The sequence below is a fragment of the Ursus americanus genome, chromosome 8, assembly GCF_024610735.1.
Source record: "Ursus americanus isolate L20-20 chromosome 8, mUrsAme1.1.p, whole genome shotgun sequence".
NCBI classification, from domain to species: domain Eukaryota; kingdom Metazoa; phylum Chordata; class Mammalia; order Carnivora; family Ursidae; genus Ursus; species Ursus americanus.
Genome location: NC_142134.1, coordinates 27,363,229 through 27,390,212, shown reverse-complemented (window position 1 = coordinate 27,390,212; position 26,984 = coordinate 27,363,229). Strand labels below are relative to the sequence as shown.

At 33.5% G+C, this 26,984-nt stretch overlaps 1 protein-coding gene across 5 annotated transcripts in view; it reads right to left on the bottom strand.

Annotated features, from left to right (window-relative positions):
• The window catches only part of ANKRD17 (ankyrin repeat domain 17), a 156,762-nt gene that overhangs the window by 115,465 nt on the left and 14,313 nt on the right, over window positions 1–26,984 (bottom strand). The window contains exon 1 of one of the 5 annotated variants that reach the window (XM_045789436.2): window positions 9,680–16,405. The exons of the other annotated variants lie outside the window; for them this stretch is intronic. Within the exon in view, the coding sequence (XP_045645392.1) occupies window positions 9,680–9,733 (54 nt within the window). The 5' untranslated portion in view covers window positions 9,734–16,405. Of the gene's footprint in view, window positions 1–9,679; window positions 16,406–26,984 lie in introns of those variants that run through there. 5 annotated transcript variants of the gene reach the window in all.

Below are 26,984 nucleotides of genomic sequence, written 5' to 3'. Positions count from 1 at the left end.
AAAGATGAGTGGGTAGAAAGAAGTCAAGTAATAGATCAAGTGCAAAAATGACTTTGGATTTGATTCTTTAATGTGAAATTAAGCAGTAAAACAGGTTATGAAGCTTTTGAAATATATGGGACCAATATATCGAACTTTCTGTTTGGAAGTTATTAAAGCCAACAGCTTAAGAGGACTAGTTATAGACTTTTTTACATCTAGAAGGGATCACAGAGAATCTATATGGTATAACTTAACTTTAGAGAGTAAGAAAACCAAGAATAAAAAAATATTTATTTCAAATAACATACAAAGATTATATACCATAAAACTGTAACCTATTGATCCCCTGGGTTGATTCTATTAGTATGAATGACTTTTTCTTCTTCCTCATTCCATGTACAGTATACACCTAAGCAAGGCTAAGAGTTCAAAGAACTTCTTTTTTTTTTTTTTTAAAGATTTTATTTATTTATTTGACAGCCAGCGAGAGAGGGAACACAAGCAGGGGGAGTGGGAGAGGAAGAAGCAGGCTCATAGCAGAGGAGCCTGATGTGGGGCTCGATCCCACAACGCCAGGATCACGCCCTAAGCCGAAGGCAGATGCTTAACCGCTGTGCGACCCAGGAGCCCCTCAAAGAACTTCTAAAGGGAAAAAGGTGGCTCCTTCACTATACAATACCTCAAATTAAAATGAGAAACAAACATTTATTTAACTGCTCAATATACAATGCTAAGTCACTAAAAACACCAAGAGGAATAAAACTACTCACAGAAAATCATATGGTAACACTATAAACTCGAGACAATGAAAAAGCCATTAAATATAATGTAAAAATACTTAAAAATCAATGTCAACATAATTCAGCACTGACTTACTTTAGAAAGGTTTTATATTTATAATTCATAAAATATTTATAAAATGATGGTTCACCTGCCAAGATATTTTTAAATGACATATGTGGGGCTTAATCTTAGTATTTTGGTTCTTTAAATGGATACAGTTTTATGGGAGAGCAACTTTCTACCCACTGTTGTCTCCATGTACTTTATTTCACAGAGAAAACTAAAAACAGGACAGAGAAACTGAGAAAGATATTTTGAGAAGATAACAAAATATTATACAAATGTGACAAAATATTAAGAAGGAAAACTTTCCAATATGTGTGAACACTTAAACTAGTATGTTTCTGGAAAATCCTTACCAGTATTTCCTAATGAAATATAAGAATTTAGAAACTCTACTTCTCAAACTTGCTTAAACAATTCACACAAATATATATTGGTCTTTGTTATGATGACAGGGCATAAATTAAAAATGCAGAACATGTGACAAGGACTGGGGAAGTGGCAAGAGGACAAATTCAAGGTCAGAACTAGCTAAGGATAAACACTAGCTAGAGGAGTGAGAAGGTCAACAAATGAGAATATCTGTGTGAAATCAAAGAGTCAGGTTGACTACAATATCCAAACATCAAGTAGAGGATCAGAATGTAGACAATTTGTAGGAGGAAAAAAAAAAAATCAAATGAAATGAGCAGCAAGTATCCAAACTCAAAGAAGCTAAATCATTAAAGGTCAGAAACTAAACAAAAATTAAGACAGCAGAGAAAACCAACAAGCCGTTTAACACTGGTTCAACGCTGTTCCTCATCTCAACAATCCTCTAGAATTTGGAAGCAGGGAGAAGAGTTATTAGCATTTGAGAAGTGGAAAAGACAACAGATGTACAGATGTAACTGACATTCCTCATTTCCTATGGGAACACATGATTTCAATGCCAATTTCAAAATTAAACTGTGGCAAAAATGTAGGGCATACAAAATACACAGGTTTATATAAATACAAAAGAAACGTATAAATTAGATTTTAAATAATATTATTTTGCTAGTAGGCAAAGGAATTTGAAACAAACAGCTTAGCCTTTGGATAATCAAGATATACATTATCTGAATCTAATTTTTCATTTTCATAGACAATATAAAACAAAACTAGTCCCACAGAAAACAACTTCTCTTGACTGGATGAAAACCAGCTGGCACCTGTCATAGGACACAGAAAAGCAGCCAATAGCTTTTAAAATGAAAAATATTCAAGGGGCGCCTTGACTCAGTTGGTTGAGCATCGGACTCTTGGGTTTGGGCTCAGGTCATGATCTTTCTGGTCAGGAGACAAAGAGCCCCACACTGGGCTCCCTGCTCAGCAGGGAGTCTGCTTCTCCTCTGCCTCTCCCCCTGCTCTCCCATTCTCTCTGTCTCTCAAATAAATCAATCTTTAAAACAATAATCAAATTTGACAACTACTTTATATATGTTTCATTTGCTAAAATATGAGTATTCAAATAAATTTATGAAATGCTTTCCTAATTATTCAATAGAATCATAACAAGACATGAAAGAATTTACAAATCCATTTCAGTTTTTAATAATTGTCTTTATCAAAATCAAAAGTGTTACTATTTAATGTTATTCTACAAGCAAAACCATTTTCTACTTATTTCTAGCTTCTCCTTTCACTCAACTTCACTTCAGAGTCCTCAAACTCCTTTTTCATAAATTCTGAATGACTAACCTAGAACTTAACATTTTAAGCAATTATTTAAAATTCCACACGAAGTTCTTCCCACTCCTTAAACCTGCTTTATTATAGTTGAAGGGTAGAGAAATCCTAAAGGGAGTGTCAAAAGAGATTAAAGAAGTTGGGACTATGTGATGAACTAAGAAATTTGATAAAATGGTAAAGGAAAACATTTGAATCAAATAGACTTAGATCTTAGTTTTATGTCCTTCCTGATTTTGAACTTGGGCAATATATTATAAACTAGTAGTTACTCAAGTGTGGTCCACAACATCCCTGGGGATCCCAGACTTTTCCAGAGGATTTGTGAGGTCAAAACTATTCTTATAATACTAATATGTTATTTGCCTGTCTTACTGTGTTGACACTTGCACTGATGACATAGAAATAATGCTGAGTAAAACTGCTGGCTCCTGAACACGAATCGAGGCCATGGTACCAACCATATTCTTTTCTGTCAGGCACTCATAATTTTAACAAAGTTGGGGGGGGGGCAGGAGAGAAAGCCAGTTTTCATTATGAAGCAGTAAACAGTATTAATTTTTAAATTTCCAACCTTGAATCTATGACATTTTAATATTCTTTGTGACAAAATAGAAAACATTTCTGCTACATACCTATGGATGGTGGTTATCTCAAGACAAACACTTGTGTAAATGTGAGCTAAACCAATAGCTTTTTTTCGTGGAATATCGTTTTTACTTGAGACAGACTATGGTTATTCATATTAATTGGCAGACATTTTCTCAAAAATGAAGTGAGCCTGTCATTTCAAGGAAAAAAACTTACTTTCTTTGTCATCAATGACAAATTCAAGCCTTCAAGAAAAAATGAGAATTTTGGAAAATTTACCCCTGACACTATGAATGTGATAGCTTCCCAGTTTTTTACTTTTAAATTGGTAATATTAGCAAATGTACTTTTTTTTTTACACTGCAGAATGAAATGTAGCAATATCTGGGAGTCATTAAGTATGTTAGAAATCATTTTCCAAATGACCAATGTATGATGTTACAAACTCATGTATGAAGTATAAGATCCATTCAAAATGTGCACTAAACCAGTGGATTTTAATCTAACCAAGTTCAGAAAATTCTCTGCTTTGTTTCTTTTATACTCCACACTGAAACTAATCTCTAGGAAACTAGTATTTGTGTAGTTTTAGGAGTGATATCAAAGGAAAATATCCATAATTATCTGAAAGCATTATTAAAATATTCTTCCTTTTTTAATCCTCATATAAGTGTAAGATCAAATTTTCTTCTTAGACTTCCTCCAAAATAATGTATTACAATAGATTGACTATAAAAGCAAGCGTGCATCTAGTTATCCTCTATCAAGCCAGACTTCAGAAATAGTTGTAAAAATGCAAAACAATGCCACCCTTCTCACAGTTTTCTTTTCTTTCAGAAAAGTTATTTTTCATAAAAGTATGTTAACATGTAATGGGTTTATATTAATTATTTTTAAATGAATAAATGTTAATGTTTTTAAATTTTCTTAATTTTAATTTCTAATATAATTATTGATAAAATATAACTCTCATAAACAAAGATCCTAGTAAGTCCCCAATTATTTTTAAGAGTGTAAAAGAGTCCTGAGATCAAAAAATTTGAGAACTGCTACTATAATCACCTCTGAGGCTAAAGTTTTTTTGGTCTGTCAAATGGGGGATGATATTAACATAAAATAGTACATGAGGGTTATCATCACTTTAAAAAATAGCTAATAGTCAAGTATTAACTATGTGCTAAGTGCTGTGCTAAATGTTTATACCAATTATCTCATTTATTCCTTATAAACATTCTAGGAAATGGATACCTACCTCTTCAGAGTCATTTACAGGATTAAATAAAACAATGCTTGTGGAGTACTTGGCAGAGGTCCCTCTGTATAATAACTTAAAATTTCAATAAATGGCACCTACTGTGCTCAATTACTACTGCCACCATAAAACTATGTGGGTATCCAATGTACAGCATATATCCATATATAACCAGCTAGTTAGAAGCCTGATTCTATCCAAGACCAAATTATTAATGACAGATATTGATCTAACCACGTATTAAACCAAAAGTTATCTGATGGACAATTAACATTTATGAACACCTCCTGATAGTTCTTTGTCTTTGAAAATCTAGAAGCTATATAAACCAAATATCAGTGGTTAAGCAGAACTGTGATGCTCACCAACTCTGTAGTGACCAATCCATTTCCTAGCAGAGTGAGTTCTTTACTCAAGTATCAGAACAAGGACCCCTAACAATGCAGAACCAGGAAAGCGCCAATGTTTTCGCATGTATATGCAGATAATACATGATGCAGACCTTTTCTAATTCCCACACCACAGCATGCATTAACCACTGCACTATAATGGATTAACATGGGACTAGTGGCATCTGGACAACCCTGCCCTTACTCTCATGTGAAGTAATAGATTAATTCACACACTTCTAGTTAAACTATATTTTTGCAACTGTCTGGAGCTTTCATAGTCTACTAAAACATCAGTCTTCTTTACAGGGATTATAAACTAGTATAAGTGTATCTTTTAGCTATCCTCTACTATTCCCCCACGCTTCCCCCAAAGTTGGTATATGAAAGCAATGTTGCAACTTCTGCCCCTCCCTCCAAGATAAACACAATTTTCAAATAAAAATATTCATAATGCATAATATAGCAGGGACATGAATGTGTGTTTGTAGGGTATATGCAAGCATATATATGAGTGTGTTCTATGTATACATACACATCCACACATACACAACATACTGATTTAAATGTCAATAGAAAAATCTTTAAGGACAAAAAGTAGAAAACAGGATCCAGGAGACTTTCTGGACAGTCCACCATTCATAAATAAACCTAACAATTACATAGATAAGCATAAAAAAGATAACCTACAGGTGCTTAAATTAAGGAAAATATGTGCCTAGATAAAGGAAAATATATGCTTACTGAAAAATTCAGAATGATGAAAACATGGGTTTCAAATTATTCAAACGAACAAATGAAGTAAAATACTAGTATTCAAATACATAGTTGAATATATCCTGAATTCAAGAATACTTAAATACCAATGACAGACATTTTGTCTTCTGAACTTTTAGATTGTGAAGCAAAATTAGCTGGACTAATTTCATTGAATTTCAAGTACCTAGCACACTGAAGGTACTCAATAAATACTGGAGTGAAATTATAAGATTCAATCTGTTCAACATGTCTCATCTTTCCAAAACCTCTTAATGAATGGAAAATGTTACTTATATCAATTCGAAAAATTTACATATTTAACTAAACTTTTGTCTCCAGATCAACTTATACTTATGTCCTAAGAGTTACTCCAATTCTTCCTTGTGAAAAATGTTACCATGGTTATACTAAATATAGAACTTTAGAAATCCATTGAAGATTTACTGTTACAATATATAAATGATGTGCATTACACAAACCAATATATTCTATAGAATAAAAAGACATATAGCAAGTACCTGTTCAAAGAGTCTACTTCATGGAGATTTTATATATTACTAAAAATAATTTTCATGGTAAACAGGAAGTAGATTATCCCTGTTTGACATAAAATGCACTATTTACCATCAGCCCATCATGCTGACAAATCAAAAGGAAAAAACTTCCCTGCAACTCTTTAAATCTTATTTAAAAACAAAAACAAAAGCAAAAAACCCTCTGATGTCATGATAAATATAGAGTAAAAAATGGTTTCATAATAAATCTACCTCCTGTGTTTAAATCTGACCCTTAATTTAGTTCTACCCTAAAGTATTCAGCCAAATGCTCAACCGACTGGATCTTTCTTTAAGGAACAGGGTTGGAGTTTTTAGCTTACATACAACAACCTATAAAATCAAGTACAGATGCAGCTTAGAAACCATGGCTTTGGTCTGATGAAGGAACAAGACTGGGCATTAGAGTTACTATACTTAATACTGTAAATATTCTTATTTTCATAAAATTGCTAGTTTTTTAAAATAAAAATTTATCAAATGCTATACCCTGAAAAAAGCATTCTGAATTTAATTAAAATTAAGATAAAAATATTTGTGAAATTTTCTCATTTGTAAAATAATTCTTACAGAAAACTATTAAAACTGGTTCAAGTATAAGCAATAAAACTAGAATATATGTAATCAAGTTTCTGAAATGTCCTCTCATATGATTCATGTTTTCATATAAAGAGCTATATACAAAGTATTTGGTTATACAAATTTGGAACATACAAAAAAAAGTATGGAGGACTATTTCTTCTCACTGATCTAAGTACTAAGATACATTATTACATATGACCTATAGGAAAAGCATCAAAATTTTAAAATTATAATCCTGTCTCAGCAAAAATAACATTAACTAATTTAAAAAAGAGAGAAAGAGATTTATATAGACTCCTAAGCCTTTTCTATCATCTCTATTGGGTTATTTTCCCAAGTATTAGTTAAGGTGAGCAAAAATAACACAAACATTTTGGTTCAGAAAAGAAAATTACTGACTGGATTATTTGGATAATTTAAATAAAGAAGCTATTCAATTTAATCCACTATCTTGGGCAGCTGAGAAGCAATGATATTAAGCTGAAAGCAACCTTTTCCAGTTTGATTATAAGTTTTAGAAACTTACAATATTTTACTTAAGATTTTGAAGATCACTTAAAAATTCAAATTAAATACATATGGGTATATATAATAAACAATTACAATTTAAAAGGTAAACTATAGCATTATGAGAATTAATCTGCACTATATTCACTGATACTGATTTTTTTTTTTACTAAGATTTAATAAGAGCACCTTCAAGAAATTTATGATTCAAAGGACCAAGTTATACTTGAAGACAGAAAAAAATAGAAGAGGTCCAATGTTTAATGTAAATAAGCAGAAATCTACATAAAATTCCAGATGTTCAATAAAGTCACAAAGATGAACATTATGGTGACAAACTTAAAATAGCTCAGTATTAGGTATAATAACAAAATTGTCACTGTGGTATACAGACAAACTTCATTATTCATTATTGGACATTTATACAAGGAGTTAAATCTTTTCAAAAGAAGAAAAAATTTTCTGGAAAGCCTGTAGTGTAAAATGCTATTCACTTGCAATATGAGGTACTTTAAAAAATGGTACATTTAGCTCCAGAGCTAACACGTTTATTCTCTTAGATCATTATGACTACCTATGATTTTGGAAAAGAAGCATATTTTATTAATACGTGGTAATTTTTCTCATTTAGTCTGACAATTATTGACAAATAGTTAAATTAAATAATATAAATAAAGAGAAAACTACTCAGTATGGTTTAACGCAACAGGTATATGGGAAACAAACTGAGATTGAAAATTAGAAAAAACAAAGTTACAGAGGTTATTTTAATAACTAGTAATATGAACAAATTACATAACATTAAACCTAACATTAAACAATTTTAGTGGAAATAATGAAAAGCCAATTTCTAAGACAGTATTAAAAAAACCTATATAAAAGGCACAAAATTATGCTCAAGAGGGTATTTCCCAGAAAATAAACAAGACTTGTAAAATCTGTTATATACTGAAATTTTAAATGGCTAAAGAAAACAACAAATAGATTTATTGTAATCTGTAAAGTACTGCTCTTTAAAATCCACACAGAAATTAAAAAGTATGTTAAAATGTACTACCAGAACTTTATAATCTCATCAGACTTGTTTAAACTGAACCACTAAGTCATGTGACCACTCCTAATTACTGAAGTTCCTTGATGAAAGTACATACCACTATTTCTAAGTAGGTAATTAATACCATTTCTAAGAAAACTCAGTAGTATTAAAAAAAAATAAAGAAAACTCAATAGCATCAAAGTTTAAAAAGAGAGAAAAGAATGGAAATTAACCAGAGGATTCAACTCAGACAATAAGCTCTTAGGAGAGGGGGAAAGAGTATGTTGGCAGGTGTCTGCAAGGAGCGAGATAATACAATGGAATCAGTTTTCATTCTGCAGAACAACCATGAGACTTGCTGCAATGTCAGCTCCAAGCACACACTGAGGGACTCCAGAAAATGCTCATTGATCATGCAGCACTTTATAATGCGCATAGGCTTTTTTTCTCCTGCTAACCCCGCCTAGCTTCCCTTTGCAGCCTATTTTCCCAAGGCCTCTTCCCCTAATACAATCTCCTCCTGAAGACAGTGAAATATTTAATAAATTGTGTTAACAGTGTAAGTATTAGGAATACCACTCACCATCATGAGCCTCTTTATCTTAATTAGGCAGTATTTTTTTCTTAATGAGGGAGGAAACTACTCTACACATCCATAGATTTAAAAATGGGCATTAAATGTATCTATACCTACAAATACAAATGTTTGATAGTTATACTACAACCAAGGCCAAAGCCCATTATAGTTTCACTTTGACATGTATTTCCTGGAACTGTTTTATACTCAAATAGGTTCTTACAAAATTGAGACAACCAAGGAAAAAAAGAAAATTAATTTAAAATTCTCATGACTCAAAATGCAGATTTTTATTGTGAGCTCTCAAGCATTAATGCCTTAAATTTTAGGGTCTTTTATTTTTAACTTAATAATTTATTTTATAATATCAAAGTCACATGAAAAATCCAGAACCAGAATGTACCAGCTAAATTAAGCAATCAGATTGATATACATGATTAATTTTACTCTAGAAATGAAAATAATCAGCTGTTTTTAATAGTTAACAGCAAGCAGAGCTTTGGGCTTAAATATGTAAATGAATTCTAAGACATATGATACTAAACCTACTCAAAGCCGCTTTGTAGACCCCACCTTCTAATGAGTTAATCTAAAGGTCACCACCAGCCAACGTTTTTTATTAAGCCCGAGGCCCTTTTTTTTTTTTCCCCATCAAACATATATTTACAATTTACAAAACATGAAGTTTAAACAAAATAATTCTACACTTGTTTAATAATCATGTGAACCAGACTGGCACATTCTCACAAGGAATAAGGTCTGACCATATCTTGCTTTTATGCTCTGTCTCTCTTTGCTCTCTCCTCTAATCTATTCATCTGTAAAATAATTCCGGCAGATAAGATTTCTTTGTTCAGATTTCAACTTTCATTTCATTTACAAACCTAGCCCTACCTCAAGAATGTCTTCTAGAACATATGCTTCCATTTCAGCCGCTGTCTCCACCATGTTTTATCAAACTGCCATGTTTCTTACTGCACTATGATTAGATCATTGCCAGCAGGAACACTCCTCTGTGTCAGCAAGGGAACAGGAAATGGAATGTTCTATTACATGCCTAAAGCAGCTTAGCTGTTCACTAGCCAGGCATCTACCAAAAGAGCAGGGGGTGACTCACTGTGTATTTTTTAAAGATACAGAAGCTCTATTCCAAAGCAAACTTCTGTCAAGTAATTTCAACAAACAAAATAAATAAAGTCCCCTATTTTACCATACCAAATTTTAAAATCCTAAAATTTCAAAAAAAGAAATAATTATACATTTTTTTAAAAGCTATTTAAACACGTCTGGCTTCCTGGTTGAACAAAAGAGGTTGAAGTGTGTTACGTAGCAATTTATCCTTAGTAAAGCCTTGTAGTGAGATTAATGGCTGTATTAAATATGCAAAGAAGGAGGCAAGGTAACACCAAATTAGGAATTTGCTACATCAGGCAAATGCATTATGTAACATATACATTACAGGTGCTGACTTAAGGGTGTCAAAAATAATGTAGATTTTTTAAACAGCAAATTGGTATTCTAGAAACTAATCTGTTTGGAAATAACTAAGAGAATGAGATCAACATTCAACTGACTTACGAGTACTGAAGCAAGACCTAACACATCATGATAATATTCATTTTCTAAGAAAGTCTTTAATTTCATTTACTAACCAAAGAATGGCCCTCCCCCAATCTTAAATATTACAAGAGACTAAAATATTTCAGATAAATGAAATTCAGAAAACACCATATCTGGATCATTAAACAGCAAACAGAGTTGGTGACTGACCACAGAGCCAGTTTATATTATATTCATTACTATAACTGATCCTCAATTTAGTAAAATTTGTTACCTTGTCAAATTTCTTCCTTATGTAATCTAGAATATGAAAAAATGCAATGGGAAAGGAACAATGTTTTATGCTTTGTGGCAGAAATAAAATAACTGCGCACATGTAGGAGTGCCACACAAACTAAAACTGAAGTGATTCCTCAATGAACTGAGTAACCAATCTAATTATAATTCTAAGGTGAACAGTTCTTCTAGTCTAAATTTTCCTAACTAAAGAAAATGAATTTTTAAAGGAAAGGAAAAATACAGGGGAAAAAATTAGAGGAGGGAGTTATTATTAACACATATGGCCAAATTTAAGCTGAGAAAAGTGAATGACATTGCCAGTAATGTCTCTTCAAAATGATGTCATGTTTCAGTGGAAAAGGATTTTGTAGTTCTCTTGGGCCTCAGGTTATTTACCTATAAAACGGTATAGCATTCATCCAACATGAATATCTTCTGTATATCAGAAACTATTCTAGGTACAGTCGGTAAGGCATAAAATTTCTTAATATATGAGTATTAAATGAGAAAAATTATCTACTATTTAATATCTGATATTTAGGGGGTGCCCTTAATGTGTCAGGAAAAATGAGGCTTTTTTGTTAATAAACATGTTATTTAACCCTTATAATAACACTGCCAAGTGACAGTAATTTAAAATAATATTAAGAATTACATCATGCTTACTATATGCCACATCCCATTTTAAGTGCTTTGTATGTATTAACTGATTTAATTCTCATAATAATACCAAAAGAAAGGTAGGAACTATTATCTCCATTCTACAGATACAGAAACTACAGCACAGAGGGGTTAAGAAATTTGCCCAACTTATTCCCAACTAAGCTAATTAAGTTGAGGAGCTAGGATTTAAACCCAGGCAGTTGGCTCCAGAGTCTGTCCTCTATCTAATATACTTCCTCCAGGTAATATTATCTTCATTTTACGAATAAGGAAATCAAGTCTCAGAGAGGGTGCACAGTTTTATAGCAGAGTTGGAATGCAAACTCAGAACAGTCTGACTCCAAAGGCTGTGTGGAATTAATGGAAAACAAATGATATTAAAAATGTTTTCCCCCAGGCCATATATAGTGCTTACACCTAAGTATGGGTATGCCTGGCATTTGTGAAGGCTTCTGAAACAAAATAATTTCCATTGTTAAGACCTAGCTTAAGAGAAACTAGCAAAATGGCTTTTACTATTTCCTTTCTTCCAGGTCAATTATTTCTATGCATCAAACTGCTTCACCCTTAGATTAAGAGAAGTCAATAACAAGGTTTTCTTTCTCAAACTTTCCTCCAACATAAGCAAGCAAAGATAGGTTTGATTTCAAAGAACTCTTATGTTAGGTCACTTTTATTTCCCACAAACCAAGAATAGGCTTTCCAACTTTATTTGCTAAGGAATCAGGCCACTTATGCCTCCAGTCAATTAAACCATTTACTCTCTCCTTCCCTTCTGTTCTAGGATTACAGGGTGCTTCTCTTATCTTTTTAGATAATTACTGTTAAGTTTTTATGAAAAAATATGTGATTACAGCTTTCCTTCAGGATTATGGATGTTTATACCCATCTATCATCTCTCTCTCTCTCTCCCACAGATCAGAAGCTTGATGAAAGCAGGCAACATTCTGTCATCAATATATACTCAGGGCCAGCATCGTCTCTGGCATAGAGCAGACACTTAAGCATTTGTTGACTGAACAACAAATGCCATGAATATAGGAATTGTGGGATATCCAGTAATGCATCCTAACTATTGCTACCACTAGGAAAAATTTCTGATGACAAAAACATTTGTTCTGTGACTAGGTCACTGAAATAAGATATCAAAAATACTCAAAACAATAAGCAGAATATATATTTCAGAATTTCTGTCATTTTTTATTAAACAAGCAAAACAATTATTATTTTTATTTTATTTTCTGGTCCTTTTTGTTAATATGATGACCTCTGCCACAGTATAAAATACTCTGGGCAAAGGGTGTGAAAGAGATTCATATGTATCAGCCTTAAAATCCTATTTACTAAAGTGAGCAGTTCAACCTCATCACCTAGGCAAAAAAAAAAAAACAAAACAAAACAAAAAAAACCAAAACCTCTTCTCCCAATTGCCTAAACTGATTTCAATGGCACAAGGTCTTTCTTTTTTTGCCAACAGAAAAAAGCATTAAAGTGCAAACAGTAATTAACATAGAACAGTTATGCAAACAAATGCAAACCAACATATGTAAATAACAAATCATAAAAGAAAATGCTTACTAAAAATAAGATTCAAACGTCCAAAGTGAAGAGAAAAGCCTCTCACAAAAAAGGGAGGAAAGGACAACAGAAGTTCAATAAATACGAATATTGGAAGAAGGAAATCTTCTAGCACTACAATTTTATTTAGGACCAGCGCTGGTTTCTTTGAATAAGGAACAAGAAAACCACACACACACACACACACACACACACACACACACACACACACACACACACACAGTGTGTTGACGACAAGCAAGCAACATTATTTTGTATGACTTAACATTTTGTTTGATGTTTGTTCTCCCATATAAAACTCTTTTTAATCAAAAATTCCTTGTAAAGGGAGTATATTCGCATCAAATTTTGTTTCTTTTAAAAAGCCACATTTTCAAGCAAAAAAAGGACAGATATTGGTGGTAGGACAAATGTAACAATTTCACCCACCTACATAAAAGCAAACTACTAGAAAAATATATACAACTTCACCTCTCAAAATGTGTGAAATGTAATCTTACTTTGTAATACCTTTTTCTCTTTTCTATCTGTAAGTTACATTTTAGCAGAAATATGAAACCCAAGTGTGAAATAACCTGGACCAAGCATAAATGAGATATAGGTATTAAAGAATTAAACAGAATTTAAAAGACGAATAAAATCTGGTCAAATTTCTGAAAGCAACATTTTTAAAACAACATTCTCTTGGGGCACCTGGGTGGCTCAGTTGGTTAAGTGTCTGCCTTCAGCTCAGGTCATGATCCCAGGGTCCGGGATTCAAGTCCTGCATCAGGCTCCTTGCTCAGCAGGAAGCCTGCTTCTCCCTCTGTCTGCCGCTTCCCCTGCTTGTGCTCGCTCTCGCGGGCTCTCTCTCTCTTTGACAAATAAATAAATAAAATCTTGAAAAACACACACACACACACACACACACACCACTATCTCCATGATTTTACCTTACATTTCTCCTGAACCAATCATGCCATAATAATAACTGAGGGTTCTAAATGTCTAATGTAGCACAGTGATATTCCTTTCATTACCACCATTGTTTACTTTCTTTTTTATTAACTATGGTGTTTAAAGTAATACATATTCATAGAAAACATTCACGTATAAAAGAAAATAAAGAGAACAGTAAACCTACCTCTTAGCAACTCTTAAAAGGCACAATTAGTGTATTCTTCTAGAAATAATCTACATACATGATGTATATCTTAAGATTACTTTTTATACAAATGGAAGCATATTATGCATATTTTTCTACATCCCCATTTTTAAAATTTAATACTACATGATAACTGTTTCAGGTTAGCACATGCAAGTCTACTGCTTTGATTTTGACAGCTGCTAAAATTTTCACTGAAGAACTATGCTGTATTTAATCAGTTCCCTACTGATGGGTATTTGTGTTGTCTCTAATGTTTCATAATGCTGCGATGAGCATGCCCAAAGCAAGGGCACACATACTACACACGCCTAAATATAACTGTATGGTGCATTTCTGGATAGATATATCTATTTAAATTTTTATGCTACCATACTCTAAAGAAGTTGAATTTATATTTTGACAGTGAATGAGACTGTTTCCATAGAAATATTAAGTATTAATGATACAAATCTATTAAAAAACCCAGATCAGAAATCAGCATCAGTTTTTAAAACACGTATCTAGACTTATCCTTAGTTCCTCATCACCTCCACTTTTCAAGGAATCTCAAATTAAAGTTATACCTCTTTTAATTTCTGCCCCTTATCAAAATGATTCACATAAATTCATTCCCTGACAGATTAGGAACCTCAATTGCTATTTACCAAAAAAGAAAAGAAGAGAAGAGAAGAGAAGAGAAGAGAAGAGAAGAGAAGAGAAGAGAAGAGAAAGAGGCAACAATGCAGATTCTATCTATATATATGTATTTGGAGAAGAGAAAAAAATGGGGAGGAAAATAACTTTTTAAAAATTTTTAAAAAGGGGCACCTGGGTGGCTCAGTCAATTAAGTGTCCAACTTGATCTCAGCTCAGGTCTTGATCTCAGGGTCATGAGTTCAAGCCCTGTGCTGGACTCCATACTGGGTGTGGAGCCTACTTAAAAATAAATGAATAAAATAAGAAACTAAAATTTAAAAAAAAGTTATATCTACTTCTGCTAAAATACAAATTCCATTCAGGTTTAATTGGTTCTTTAACTTAGGAGTAAACTGTGAAGTTTCTGCCAGAATTTAGTATTCCAAAGATACAGAATTCTTTGGGTATGTTCTCACTGAAGTAAAATAATTAAATATTGTTGGATATATTTGTTTCCCTTCCATATTTATTTCAAACTACTCATTTTTTAAGCATAAAATTCTAAAGTAATCCTTCCATCATTATAAAAAAAATCAAATACACAATAAGAAGACAGAGCCACACATAAGCAATTTTTATTAACATAAAGAGCACTGAACAGTTTCTATCTCATTTTCTCGACATACATTCCAGGGCCAAATCTGACAATAATATTTTAAAATAAGAATGATTAAACCTTCACTAGAACCTCCATATCAAATGTTAACAGTTGGACATGCTTCTGGGTATGTGCAGGAATACCTAAAAGGTTTAGGTAATGAAGGATTAAGTAAGGATATTTAAAATTGTAACCTCATAAATAAAATAATGCAAAGGCCATCTAGCAGTATATTCCAAACTGAGGCTAAAGGTATGAACTATTTTATAATAATTTATTTTATTGCATAAATAAAATTTTTCTCAAGGCTAATATTATAAAAAGCCCGAGCAAACTATTTTTTTTGAAAGATCATCATTAGCATTTTCTTCATGCATTTACACAAATATTTCTGTGCTTACTAGGTGACAGGCCTTATACTGCATAATGGATATAGATTGACAAAGTTAGTCAACCTCCAAGAGTCTATAATCTAGAAAAACTTGAACCTGTTTCTCCAAAAGTTTAAAGTCAAAATCCTCAATGATCTTTTTTTCCTCTTCTATGACTTATAGTCCCTTTCCCTTTTTCTTTAATCCAACTAATAAGCAAAACCTAAAACTCCACTTTGAATAGGACAGAAAATATCAATATATTTAAACAAAATATTTCATCCAGATGTGTCCTATGTACAGAATGGAATACAAGCACAGTCTTGTCCAAATATAAGTAACATAGCAAGCAAAGTAAGAAACAAAGCAACTTGTCCCTCTTTTCACATCTCCAGTAACAGTGTGCCTGTTGGACAGTTGCATTTGTTGTCTCTATACAGGATGGGTCACACCATGAATTCATTCTTTTTCTAGTATTTCACAATAGGTTCTATGTATACAAAATTAATAAAATATTTATTGTTTTTAGGTCACATTCACCCCCCCAATTTGTCTGTACTGTACATTTTCAAATAAAAATTTAAAAAGTACAATATAAAAGAAATTAGTTATTTCAATGTTGTTTATTTTTGTTTCAAATAGGCTAAATCTACTGATAGTACAGCACTCTCAGTTTGGTCAGCAACACATTAGCTGTCTTCTGCTCCAAAGCAACAAGTATCTCCAATAAAAAGAAATACACTACACACACAACCCCACCCCCACCCCCGCCACACACACACATACGCATTGCACAGGCAGAGTGGTAGAGAAAGAAGAGGGGCTGAGGATAAAAATACAAATTACAAAAAAAGACTTAAGTCGAAAACCAACTTTTTAGAGTCGCCAATTTCTACGACCCTTCTGAAGGACAACTGTCCTACTCCAGGAGACTGAAGAAACAGCTCCAGATAACATGCTTAAGATAGTATCAAAGGCATGGAAAATAATTAGGGTGTAAAAACTATCCAAGTAACCTTGAAATTCTAATACCGTCACTGGCTCTCCTCCTTTGGTTCCTGGATGGTTTGGGGTCACTGGCAACAAGCTCCAATCAGTCTGGTCTCTCATAATGCCGGTAACCATTCAATTTCTAGCCTAATATATTCATGAAAAATCTTGAATGGTTTGTCAGCAAGCAATTACTGCAAATATCAATAGACTGACTACTCTTTCAGGTTCATAACTCCATCTCCTAAAGAAATGTATTACATTAAATTCTCTTTATCCACCTAAGGCTAGGCCAAAAATTACAAAAGAGTATAATTCTCTATTCCACTAACCTAATCCTGACCATAGATAAAATATCTTTAAGGCTCTTCACATAAAGAGAATCTCAGAGCACAACTGACTTTCCAAAGTTCCCAAAGTGGATCACAGACAGGATCCCAACACGGCCTTCATACACACACACACACACACACACACACACACACACACACACACACTGATTTCATTCTATATAACCAAACTATCTCTTTGGTCCTTATGAAGCTATCTCAAACACAATTACCTGCTACTATTACCTTCAACGTCCCCCACATATTTCAGATATCCAGTTTTACTACCAAATCTCCAACAAAAAATAACACAATATAAGAAAACAGAAGGCAGTATCTACCAGTTTTTATGTCTGTAATGGATATTTCACTAGCATGCTTTATGAAATCAAATTTAACCCACATTCATATCTTTCGATACCTCTATCACCAATTTCTTATCAGAATCAAATATTTTTAGAAAGCCTATCAACTCCCATACTCTTAAAGCACATATATGCCAATGTCTCTCAATGAAGTCAGTCAATACTGTTTAATTCAGTAGACACTGAATAACTAATATCTTACAGATTATTTAAAAGCATAACTTAACTGCCAAACATAACTTTATACTTAGTATGTTTTTGTATGCTTAAGGAAACCATTGCCCTCTTACACAAATTCCACAATTTCCAGTAAAACACTTAGTTTTTAAAGTATTTCTCACAATTATTTTAAGGGTATACATTTACATAACTTCATTTTTTTTTTAGCACTCCAACTTACTTAAAAAACTATGCAGAATTTAAGTGGATAATATACGTGGGTCTTAGAATCTTTTGCAGTTTACACTTTCAATACTTAAAGGTATATAATACCATAAAATTTTATATTCTTTAAAATCAAATCTGCAAAACACACAAGGAGAAATCTGCTTCCCATAAATCGTTTCTGAAGCAAGACTCATAAAACTAAGCTTCAAAAAACATTTTACCTTATACAGCATATACAGGATGCTAACCCACCTTACATTGAAATGGCATCAAAATAAAATTAATTCTAAAACAAACAAAATTAATTCTTTCATTCAACAAATGTTGTCTGGCTAGGGACATAATATCACTGCCATCTCTAGAAGGATAAAAAAGGCCATTTCTATTGACATCTTCCTTCTTCCGATTCTTCCAGAAGACACATCCTGCCTTTAGTAGCTGTGGCTCTCCTTGATCACATGATTTCCTCCTTATCAACAAACCAGGCTTCTAATCCTGGTCTTCAATACATCAAAGAAAATGTCATCTTATAAAAAGTCATTGGCAGGAAGAAGGTCTCCAAATTTTCCCATATATCCAAATTTTTAACAACAAATATTTTTTTTTTAGAAAGAATCATGGAGAGGATTCAGAAGTTGACATATAAAATCAAGAATATATGCCAGTCAAGAAATAATTATGCAATCTACATAAAAAAATAGCCACATTAGTATTCTATGCAACTTTCTAACGTCCTGGAATTAATCCCTATGCGTCTTCTATTTCTACCTCAGTTTCTAAAAACCACGTACCCCTGAAATGCCACTTTGTAAATAAAGGCATTATTATCTAACTAGGTAGATGCAACTTCTGTAATCTTTTTAATGTTATAAATGTGATGCATACAAGTGAGATTTTTTCAAAATTTAAAGGCCACAAAGGCATGAAATGAACATTTTTGTACCTGCCTGCATCAAATTGGCAATACATTGTTACACTGCTAATAGACTTCTAGTGTGGTTACCAGCTTAACTTTAATACTATTTTACTTCTGTTTCCTATTTCAGCATTTTTATATGTTATCTATTGACTGTCCACTGACAAAATAAGCACTGACCCTTCCTCTGTTGCCCTCAATCTCCTATTAATTTTATAGGTTATTTATTCTTTTTTATATTATAAAGTTTTATAATGCATTCTACTCCATAACCTTAATTAAACCTATTTATATATCTTCTAAGTGGATTCTAAAAATTAAAAATCAATTAAGTACAGTTAGAACATGCCGAGGTAAATACTAAACACCGAGGGAAATATAATTTTACATCATTTAGGTGTTACTGATTGAAAGAGAATTGTCCATGTATCCCAGTCAGATGACACTCCTGAATTTTCCTAGGTTTCTTCAGGACTTTTTGAAGGCCCAAGATTGCCACTGTAAGTACCAGTTTCCTCCCACCCACACTGCTCTACCACCATATCCTCTATCTTGGACTGTATTTTTCATTGTACTATGGTATCTCAAATATTTTCATACAAGGTGCATAGTTTCTCCAAGTATAAAAAGCGTTCTTGTCCTTCTATGATAAGTAGCATGGTTGAGTATAGAAAATTTAGGTCCAAATGTTTTTCCCCCAAATGTGAAGATACTGTTCGACAGTCTTCAAGCATTCATCGAGGTTGCTAGGAACCCAGTCATTTCATTTTCCATCTGTTATTCCATCTCTGTGGCAGTAATTGAGGATTTTCTTTTTATCCTTAGAGTTCTGAAATTTTACCAGATGTGTCTAGATGTAGATCTTTTTCCATTCATCCTGCTTGGTATTAGATGGGCTCTTTCAGTCTGAAATTCATTACCTTTCTTCCAGCTCATGAGATTTTCTTCAATTATTTCTTTCATAATTTTTTCCTTCCCACTGTTCTGTTCTCTGCTTCTCATATTTATGGATGTGAAAACTTTGTGATGTAAGATATTTTCCGGATCTCTTTAATTTTCTCTCAATTTTTCCAGATATTTTTCTTTTTGCTTTATATACACAGAGATTTCCTCCTCTTTAGCTCCAAACCAACAACTCAGTCTTGATTCATGCTAAATCGTTTTTTAGCCCACCCATTAAAATTTTTCTTTATAATTTTCAAAATCTTTTCTGGTTCTCTGCCCCTTTTTCAATGAAACTATGATTAATGATTACAACATGTTCTTAAATCTTAAATGAAATACCAATTACAGTTTTTCTTTGAAGTTTTCTTCTGAATTATATCTGACGTCAGTTGTTCTTTTATTCATCTTAATCCTCTTCCATCTTGATTCTCCTCAATTGTCTGATTATCCTTGTCTGTTTATATTGGCAAATGAAAAGATTACTTTAGAGAGTATTAGAAGCCAAAGTGGGCTTTCTCTGAGATTGTTCAAGTTTGTTTACCCAAGTGGCTTCTCTCTTAAAAGGCAGAGTAGTACTATACAAGCAGGCAGGGCATATTAATAAGGCATCCAAGCAAGATACCTATACAGGAAGTCAAGCTCGCTGGGAACGGTCAAAACTGTTTTCCTCTGGAGTAGCATGCTTCAGTGGCTCTGCTTCTCTCTTAGATTCCAACATCTCAGTAGGTGTCCTACTAAATTGTTGGTCTACTTTCCTAAGGGCACAGTCCTTAGATTTCAGGCCTGAGGGCAGGCATCACTGCCACCAGAGCTGTTTAGGGCTGGAGAAAGGGCGGGAAGGAGGTCCAACTAAAGCATTTTGGAAAATAATTCTTTTAAAAATTCTTGATTATTACCCAATTACCCACTACTGTTCTTTGTTATTTGTTGACTCCAAGCTTGGAGCCTTTCCGAGGTTCCCCTAGGAAAACCTGAGCTTACCTCTGGTATCTTGGGTTCCATTTCTTCTGAGATTTTGCTGTCAATCCGATCCTGTGAACTTTCTATCTTCTTCAAAATTTCTGGTCCTCTGATGGTACCTGTAGTGGACTGTGAACTGTAATTTTACTGTTCAACATGCTCTCTCCCCTCCCCCTTTTCCTAGTAACATAACCCCTCTTGTCTGTGGGGAAAATAGTCCATGTGATTTAGGAGGTGATTTCTTCCCAACCACCACAGAGGTGGCCACATAACTTAGGTCTGGCTAGAATATTCCATCCCCCTTTCCTTTGGCAGCCATCATTGCCTGGCTGAAAATAAAGCTAAAACAGAAGAAAAGAGAGACTAAAATTGTTGAGAGAAACAGTACTGATGACATCATTCAAATCTGGATTTATCCACACCTAGGTTGGATCTTCTCCCTTCCTTCCCCACATACATGCAAATGTACATTAAAGTCACAGAACTAATGAGGTCCTCTTGCTCCTCTTTAAGGCAGTTTGACCAATATAATAACATCTCTTCCTGCTTTTCAGGACTGTCATTTAATTCAATCCTTATACAGTATCAGTGGGACACTGGGAAAAAAAGGAAGTTAAAGGAATGTGCTCAATCCACCATATTTAAAAGAAAAGTTGGGACAATAACTATAAAATAAGCCTGAAGAAATAAAATCAGTGCTTTATGGTTTGATGTTAAACATATAATAAGGAAATAAGCTGTAAACTTTATTAAGTACATGTTATCATTCCATAACACAACCATCATACCTCAAGGAGTAAAAAAGCAGACATAAAAACCAATTAATTCTCAAAGAGTTTTTTCTGAGTCAAGATTCCAGTGGTTTCAAAAGAAAAAGAGCAAAGGAGGAAAGGTGATAGTAATTTAAAATTTTCTAATCTATTACTGTAAAAAAAAAAATCTCTCTGAATGGTTATATAGTGGCAACCCCTGAAAGAAAAATTCTGTAGCTACTGGTGTGATTATTGGGGCAGAGGTAGGGAAATGTTGCTTATTTTCAATTTTAGAGGTGATAAAAAAGTACAGATGGTCACTGAACTCCTCAATGGATAATAAAAGATGAACTCTAGGACTCTTCACCTAAGATTCACAATTCATGGTTCAAAGACTTACGCCTTAGTAACGTCTCCTAAAACAATATGCAAAATGCTGTATCTATGTTTAAGCTCATTTTGGGGGAAAATAGGTCCACAGTTTTTATCAGAATCTAGTAACTAAAATTCATGACCTAAAAAAGGTAAAGAAAACTGCTCCTGACTGAAAAAGAACAATGACAACTTCATTCAAGAATTTTATGTAATAATTAAATCCAGAAAAACATCTAATGAATACCTCCAACATGTAAAACAGTGTTTTAGATATATAGATTATATTTATTCTTTAAAAAAACTATTAGGAAGAAAATCATTAGCCCCAATATGAATGAAAATAATGAGGTTAAGCAGTAACTTTCCCAAAGTCACATAGTATTAAAGCAGGATTCAAAAGCAAGTTTCCCAACTTGATTTCAAACTCTTTCCATAAATGCTTTTTTCCAGGAGAAATATTCGTAAGAAAAGAAATGCAAAGGCAATGGGTTATTTCATAATGAAATGTAATTTTATGTCAGGTACAGAAATTGTTAAGTACTAACATGCCTGTGGTTTAATGAAAGTAGAATCTGACCCTTATTCCTAATTGGCTTTTGATTAAGATATTCAGGAAAACTTCTGTGTCTGGTAGTGAAGTCAGGAGGATCCTACTATTTGATTAAGATATATGAATCTTAACACTGAAGGCTGCCTAAGCCAATGAATGGGTTCTCTAGCCAAGCAAAGCTGCTCTTCTGGGTTCCATGGGATATACAACGAAGTTGCTTATGCATGGAGGACAAAAAGCTGAAATGCCAAACCCTTGTATTTTTTATATTTTGGCATAAAAGACAAGAGGATCTGCAGATAAGGCTAAAGTAAATAAGAACTTCCACATATGAAAAGACCTAGCACACACTAAGGCACATTCACAACTTAAAACATATTCTAGTACTTGGATGTGACCAAGAGAACTCAGGTACTGGAGTTTGGGTTGGAGCAGAAAACTGGGTCAAATGAGGGAGATGATCTTGGGCTGTGAGGTAAAGGTTACAGAGGAGGCAAAATAAGAAAAGAAATTAAGTACAAATGAAAAAACAATCCACAAAGCAAGTTAGAGAATGGGAATTATAGAAACAGACCCATTCACCTTTGGTCTAGCACTTTCACCAGAGGAATATATCCTACCAAAATACAGGAACGTATACACAAAGATATGTATTATCAAGAAGAGTCCACTGCAGTATTATTTGTAATGACAGAACACTGAGTACAACCAAAACACTGGCTACAAACACTGTATAAAACCAGGGAAGCCATGATTCCTGACAAAAGAATACTCCCCAACCATTAAAGGAAACAAGAAACTATATATGTATTTATATGGAAAGAGTATGATAAACTATTAATTTAAAAAATTTCAAAACATTTTTATAATGGCCACATTAGTACAAAACGAGAATTTTACATAAATATACATGTGGACAAATGTGTGAAAATGCGTAGAAAAAGCATGAAATTACATACACTTAAGATTTATACCTTAGGATGTAGAAGGGAGATTTTCAACTATTATACCTTATCTTCCTCTACTATTTCAATTTTTACAGTTTACATTTACTACATGACTTAATAAAAATAGAAAAAAAAATAATGCAATCTCCCTTAAGATTCCTCCCACACAAAAAAATTAGAAAGAAAAGAAAACAAAACAAAACAAAATACTACACTTTAGTATCATGGCTGCATACTCTATCACAAGTTTGATTCAAAAGATGTGTCATCCCGCCAATGAAATTAAAATTTGTCTAGCTTGAGTCTTCAGCTCTTCCATTCTGTCATTTCTTGAAAAGCAACTACATTGGGTTTTAAATAATTCCTAGTTTACTTGAAATATACTTCAAAACATGAAACAAAACTAAAGAACACTGGAATGATAATACTAAAACACATTCATAGAATTTTAAAGTCCTGTCCTAAATGTGATGGAAATGTTTGAGTCCAAAGACAGCCTAGTTAAGACTAATGGCATCACAAATCAATAAGAAAACTATATAGTTGCTGTCACTATTCTTGTCTTCTTCATAAAAGCACCTGTACTTCGTTAATAGATATCTGTAAGGGAGGGAAGAAAGGAAAGAAAGAAGCCAAGCCTGCTTAGAGCTTTAGAGTTAGGAGAAAAAAGAAAAAAAAAAAAAAAAACCGTTTCAAAAGACCACTGACTACATTAAACAAAAAATATGGAAAATTACTTTGTTAACCATAAAACCCTGCAGATGTTAGCTATGTGTCAAAAAGCAGAGGAAGCTGTTTACTACAAACAACTAATTTTAGTACATGGGCCTTAAGGTTATACAAATGCAGCACACATAAAGATATATATAATGAGCAGATATAATCCAATCTACTGCTCTGTTGTCCGAATATATGAAATACAGGTAGTACTTCAAAGAGTGGGAAAGGATAGACTGAAATAGCCAAATCAACTCATTAACCATTTAGAAATATAAGACTAAGTTCCTATCTCCCTACATAAGCCAATTTAAATTTAAAAGACATGAATTCAGTGTAAAAAACAAGAGGTAGAACAGCCAAAGGTGGAAACAACCCAAATGTATACCGATGGATGAATAAACAAAATGTGGTATATACATACAAAGGATTATTCAGTCTTTATTAAAAAGGAAGGAAATGTCCCATATGCTACAACATGGATGAATCTTAGGGACATTATGCTAAGTGAAATAAGTCAATCACAAAAAAATGATTACTATATGATTCCATTTATATTAGTCATCTAAAGTAGTCAAATTCACAGAAACAGAAAGTAGAATGGTAGTTGCCAGGAGATGGATAAAGAGGTAAATGGGGAGTTGTTTAAGTTTCCGGGGAGTTTCAGTTTTGCAAGATGAAAAAATTCTAGAGATCTGTTGCACAACAATGTGAATATACTCAGCCCTACTGAACTGTACACTTAAATGGTAAAATGGTAATTTTTTTTGTTGTGTTGTTTACCACAATTACATTTTTCTCGATTACAAAAGAATTAAGAGGTATGCATTAAATTACTTAGGCCACTTTTAAAAATTATGAAACTATAAAGAGATCAAATAAAGTGCTTGATCAAACTCCTAACATCCAAGTGGCAAATATGGCTAAGAACACAACATCGAAGATTAAAAAGAAAAAGAATGCATAAAATTGCATCTGTCACGCACAAATCTTTATAAGATGACGCAGGAAAGGAACAGAGTTGGGGCACCTGGGTGGCTCAGATGTTTAAACATCTGCCTTCGGCTCAGGTCATGATCCCAGCGTTCCCGGACACTGGGATCGAGCCCCGCACAGGGCTCCCTGCTCAGCGGGAAGCCTGCTTCTCCCTCTCCCCACTCCCCCTGCTTGCGTTCCCTCTCTCGCTGCTTCTCTCTCTGTCAAATAAATAAATAAAATCTTTTAAAAAAAAAAAGAAAAGAAAAAAGGAAAACTCAACAGAATAAACTGACTTAAGAATTCAGTTTAGTGACCATATATACAAGATCAAAATATCAAAATCAATAGTTTCCTATACTCCAACAATAACTAATTACAAAGTGTAATGGAAGAAAAAATACCATCCATGCTAGTAATAAAAACTAGAAAATAATCAGAAATAAACCACCCAAAATGTGCAAAATCTATATAAAAACTATAAAATTTTATTAAAGACAGATGAAGAGCCTGAAGAAAATAGAGCCATGCCATGTTTCTGGATGGAAATGCTCAGTATTATACATCTATTTCTTCACAAATTAATCCATATTTCAATCTAATTCCAATTAAAATCTCAATGGGCATATTTTATGGCAGTTTACAAAAGCCATCTGACAAGCCATCTAAAACTCTTGACAGATCAATGAGGAAGAACTGCCTTCTAAGATATCAAAGCATTCTAACATACTAGGTAGAGCCATATGAAATCACAGAGATTTGATGACTCCCCATGTACAAAAAGAACAATATCAAAAGGTACAACCTAGTAACTAAAACTGATGTGGACACAGGAATAAAAAAATAGCTATTATTAATCTGGGAATGTTATACACTCAAATTCCCCTACTCCCACCACCCACAAATCCCTTTCTAAGTGGTTAAGAAACAGAGTCCACTAAAATATTTAATACTAATAAAGCTTGGTTGAAGGCCAAGAGGACCTCCTATTTCTTACTCCAGTAGCAGTCATAGGAAGAAAACTGAAAGGGAGGGTGGAGAAGAGGAGAGGTGTAGGGAGGAAAAGTTTCTTTCAACAACCCTGAACAGGAAAGGATACCCAAGCTGAAACCTAAAAAAGAAGAGATAAAGAACCAAGGGAAGAATATCCTAGAAAGTGAGCGAAAGACCCTAAGTGAGAAAGTCTCCCTGCTCTAAGAACAGACCAGTGGGACTAGAAGATAGTGAATGAACTAAAAAGGATATAAAATGAGGCTAGAACAATAAGAAGGATCAGCCATACAAAGTCTTACAGGCCAACGTAGGAGTTTGGGTATTATTCTAAGAGCAATGAGAAGTTGAATAATGATTTACATTTCAGAAAGACTGGCCTAGCTGCTGCATGAAGAATGAAATGAAGTGTGAGGAGACAAGAAAGAAGGCTAGCAGATCAAATTAGGAGACTACTATGAAGTCCAAGTAAGATAACAGCCTGGGCTAACATGATGGCAGCAAAGATGGAGAGAAGTGGGAAGTGTCAAGGTATACTTTGGAAGTCTTATGTCCAGTACCCTTTCCCTTCCCACTCTGCCACCTCACCTTTTTGGCAACAGAAACACTTTCTGGGAAACCATTCCATGAGACTCAGGTGAAAATGACTTCTCCTACTCTACCTCCCAGAAGGGCAGAAAGACATGACTTACACCTAAACAAAGCATCTTTTTCCTTACCAATGGCTGGTTCAGGAATGGACACATGACCCAAACTAGGCCAACAAGATTATTTCAGGAGCCAGGAGTAACTTCTTTTCCTTGCATTACTAGCCATAAAAACAATGTAATCCTAGAATTGTACTGGTGTTAAGACATTAATTATCCTCCAATAGCCACACTCCCCTTCTTTTAGTAAAACACTTCTCCACAAGTTGTACCTGGGTGTGATGGCCATACAGGTATGGACATACAACTAAGTTCTGGTCAGGAAGTGATGTTTGCAATTTCTTGGCCAATTCATTAGAAGGAAGCAACCTGTGGTTGCCTTTCTGTTTCTTATTTCTCATGTGCTGTACATTAGTTTTCTAGGGCTGTCTTACAAAATACCACAGACTGGGTGGCTTAAACAACAAAAATGTATTTTCTCAC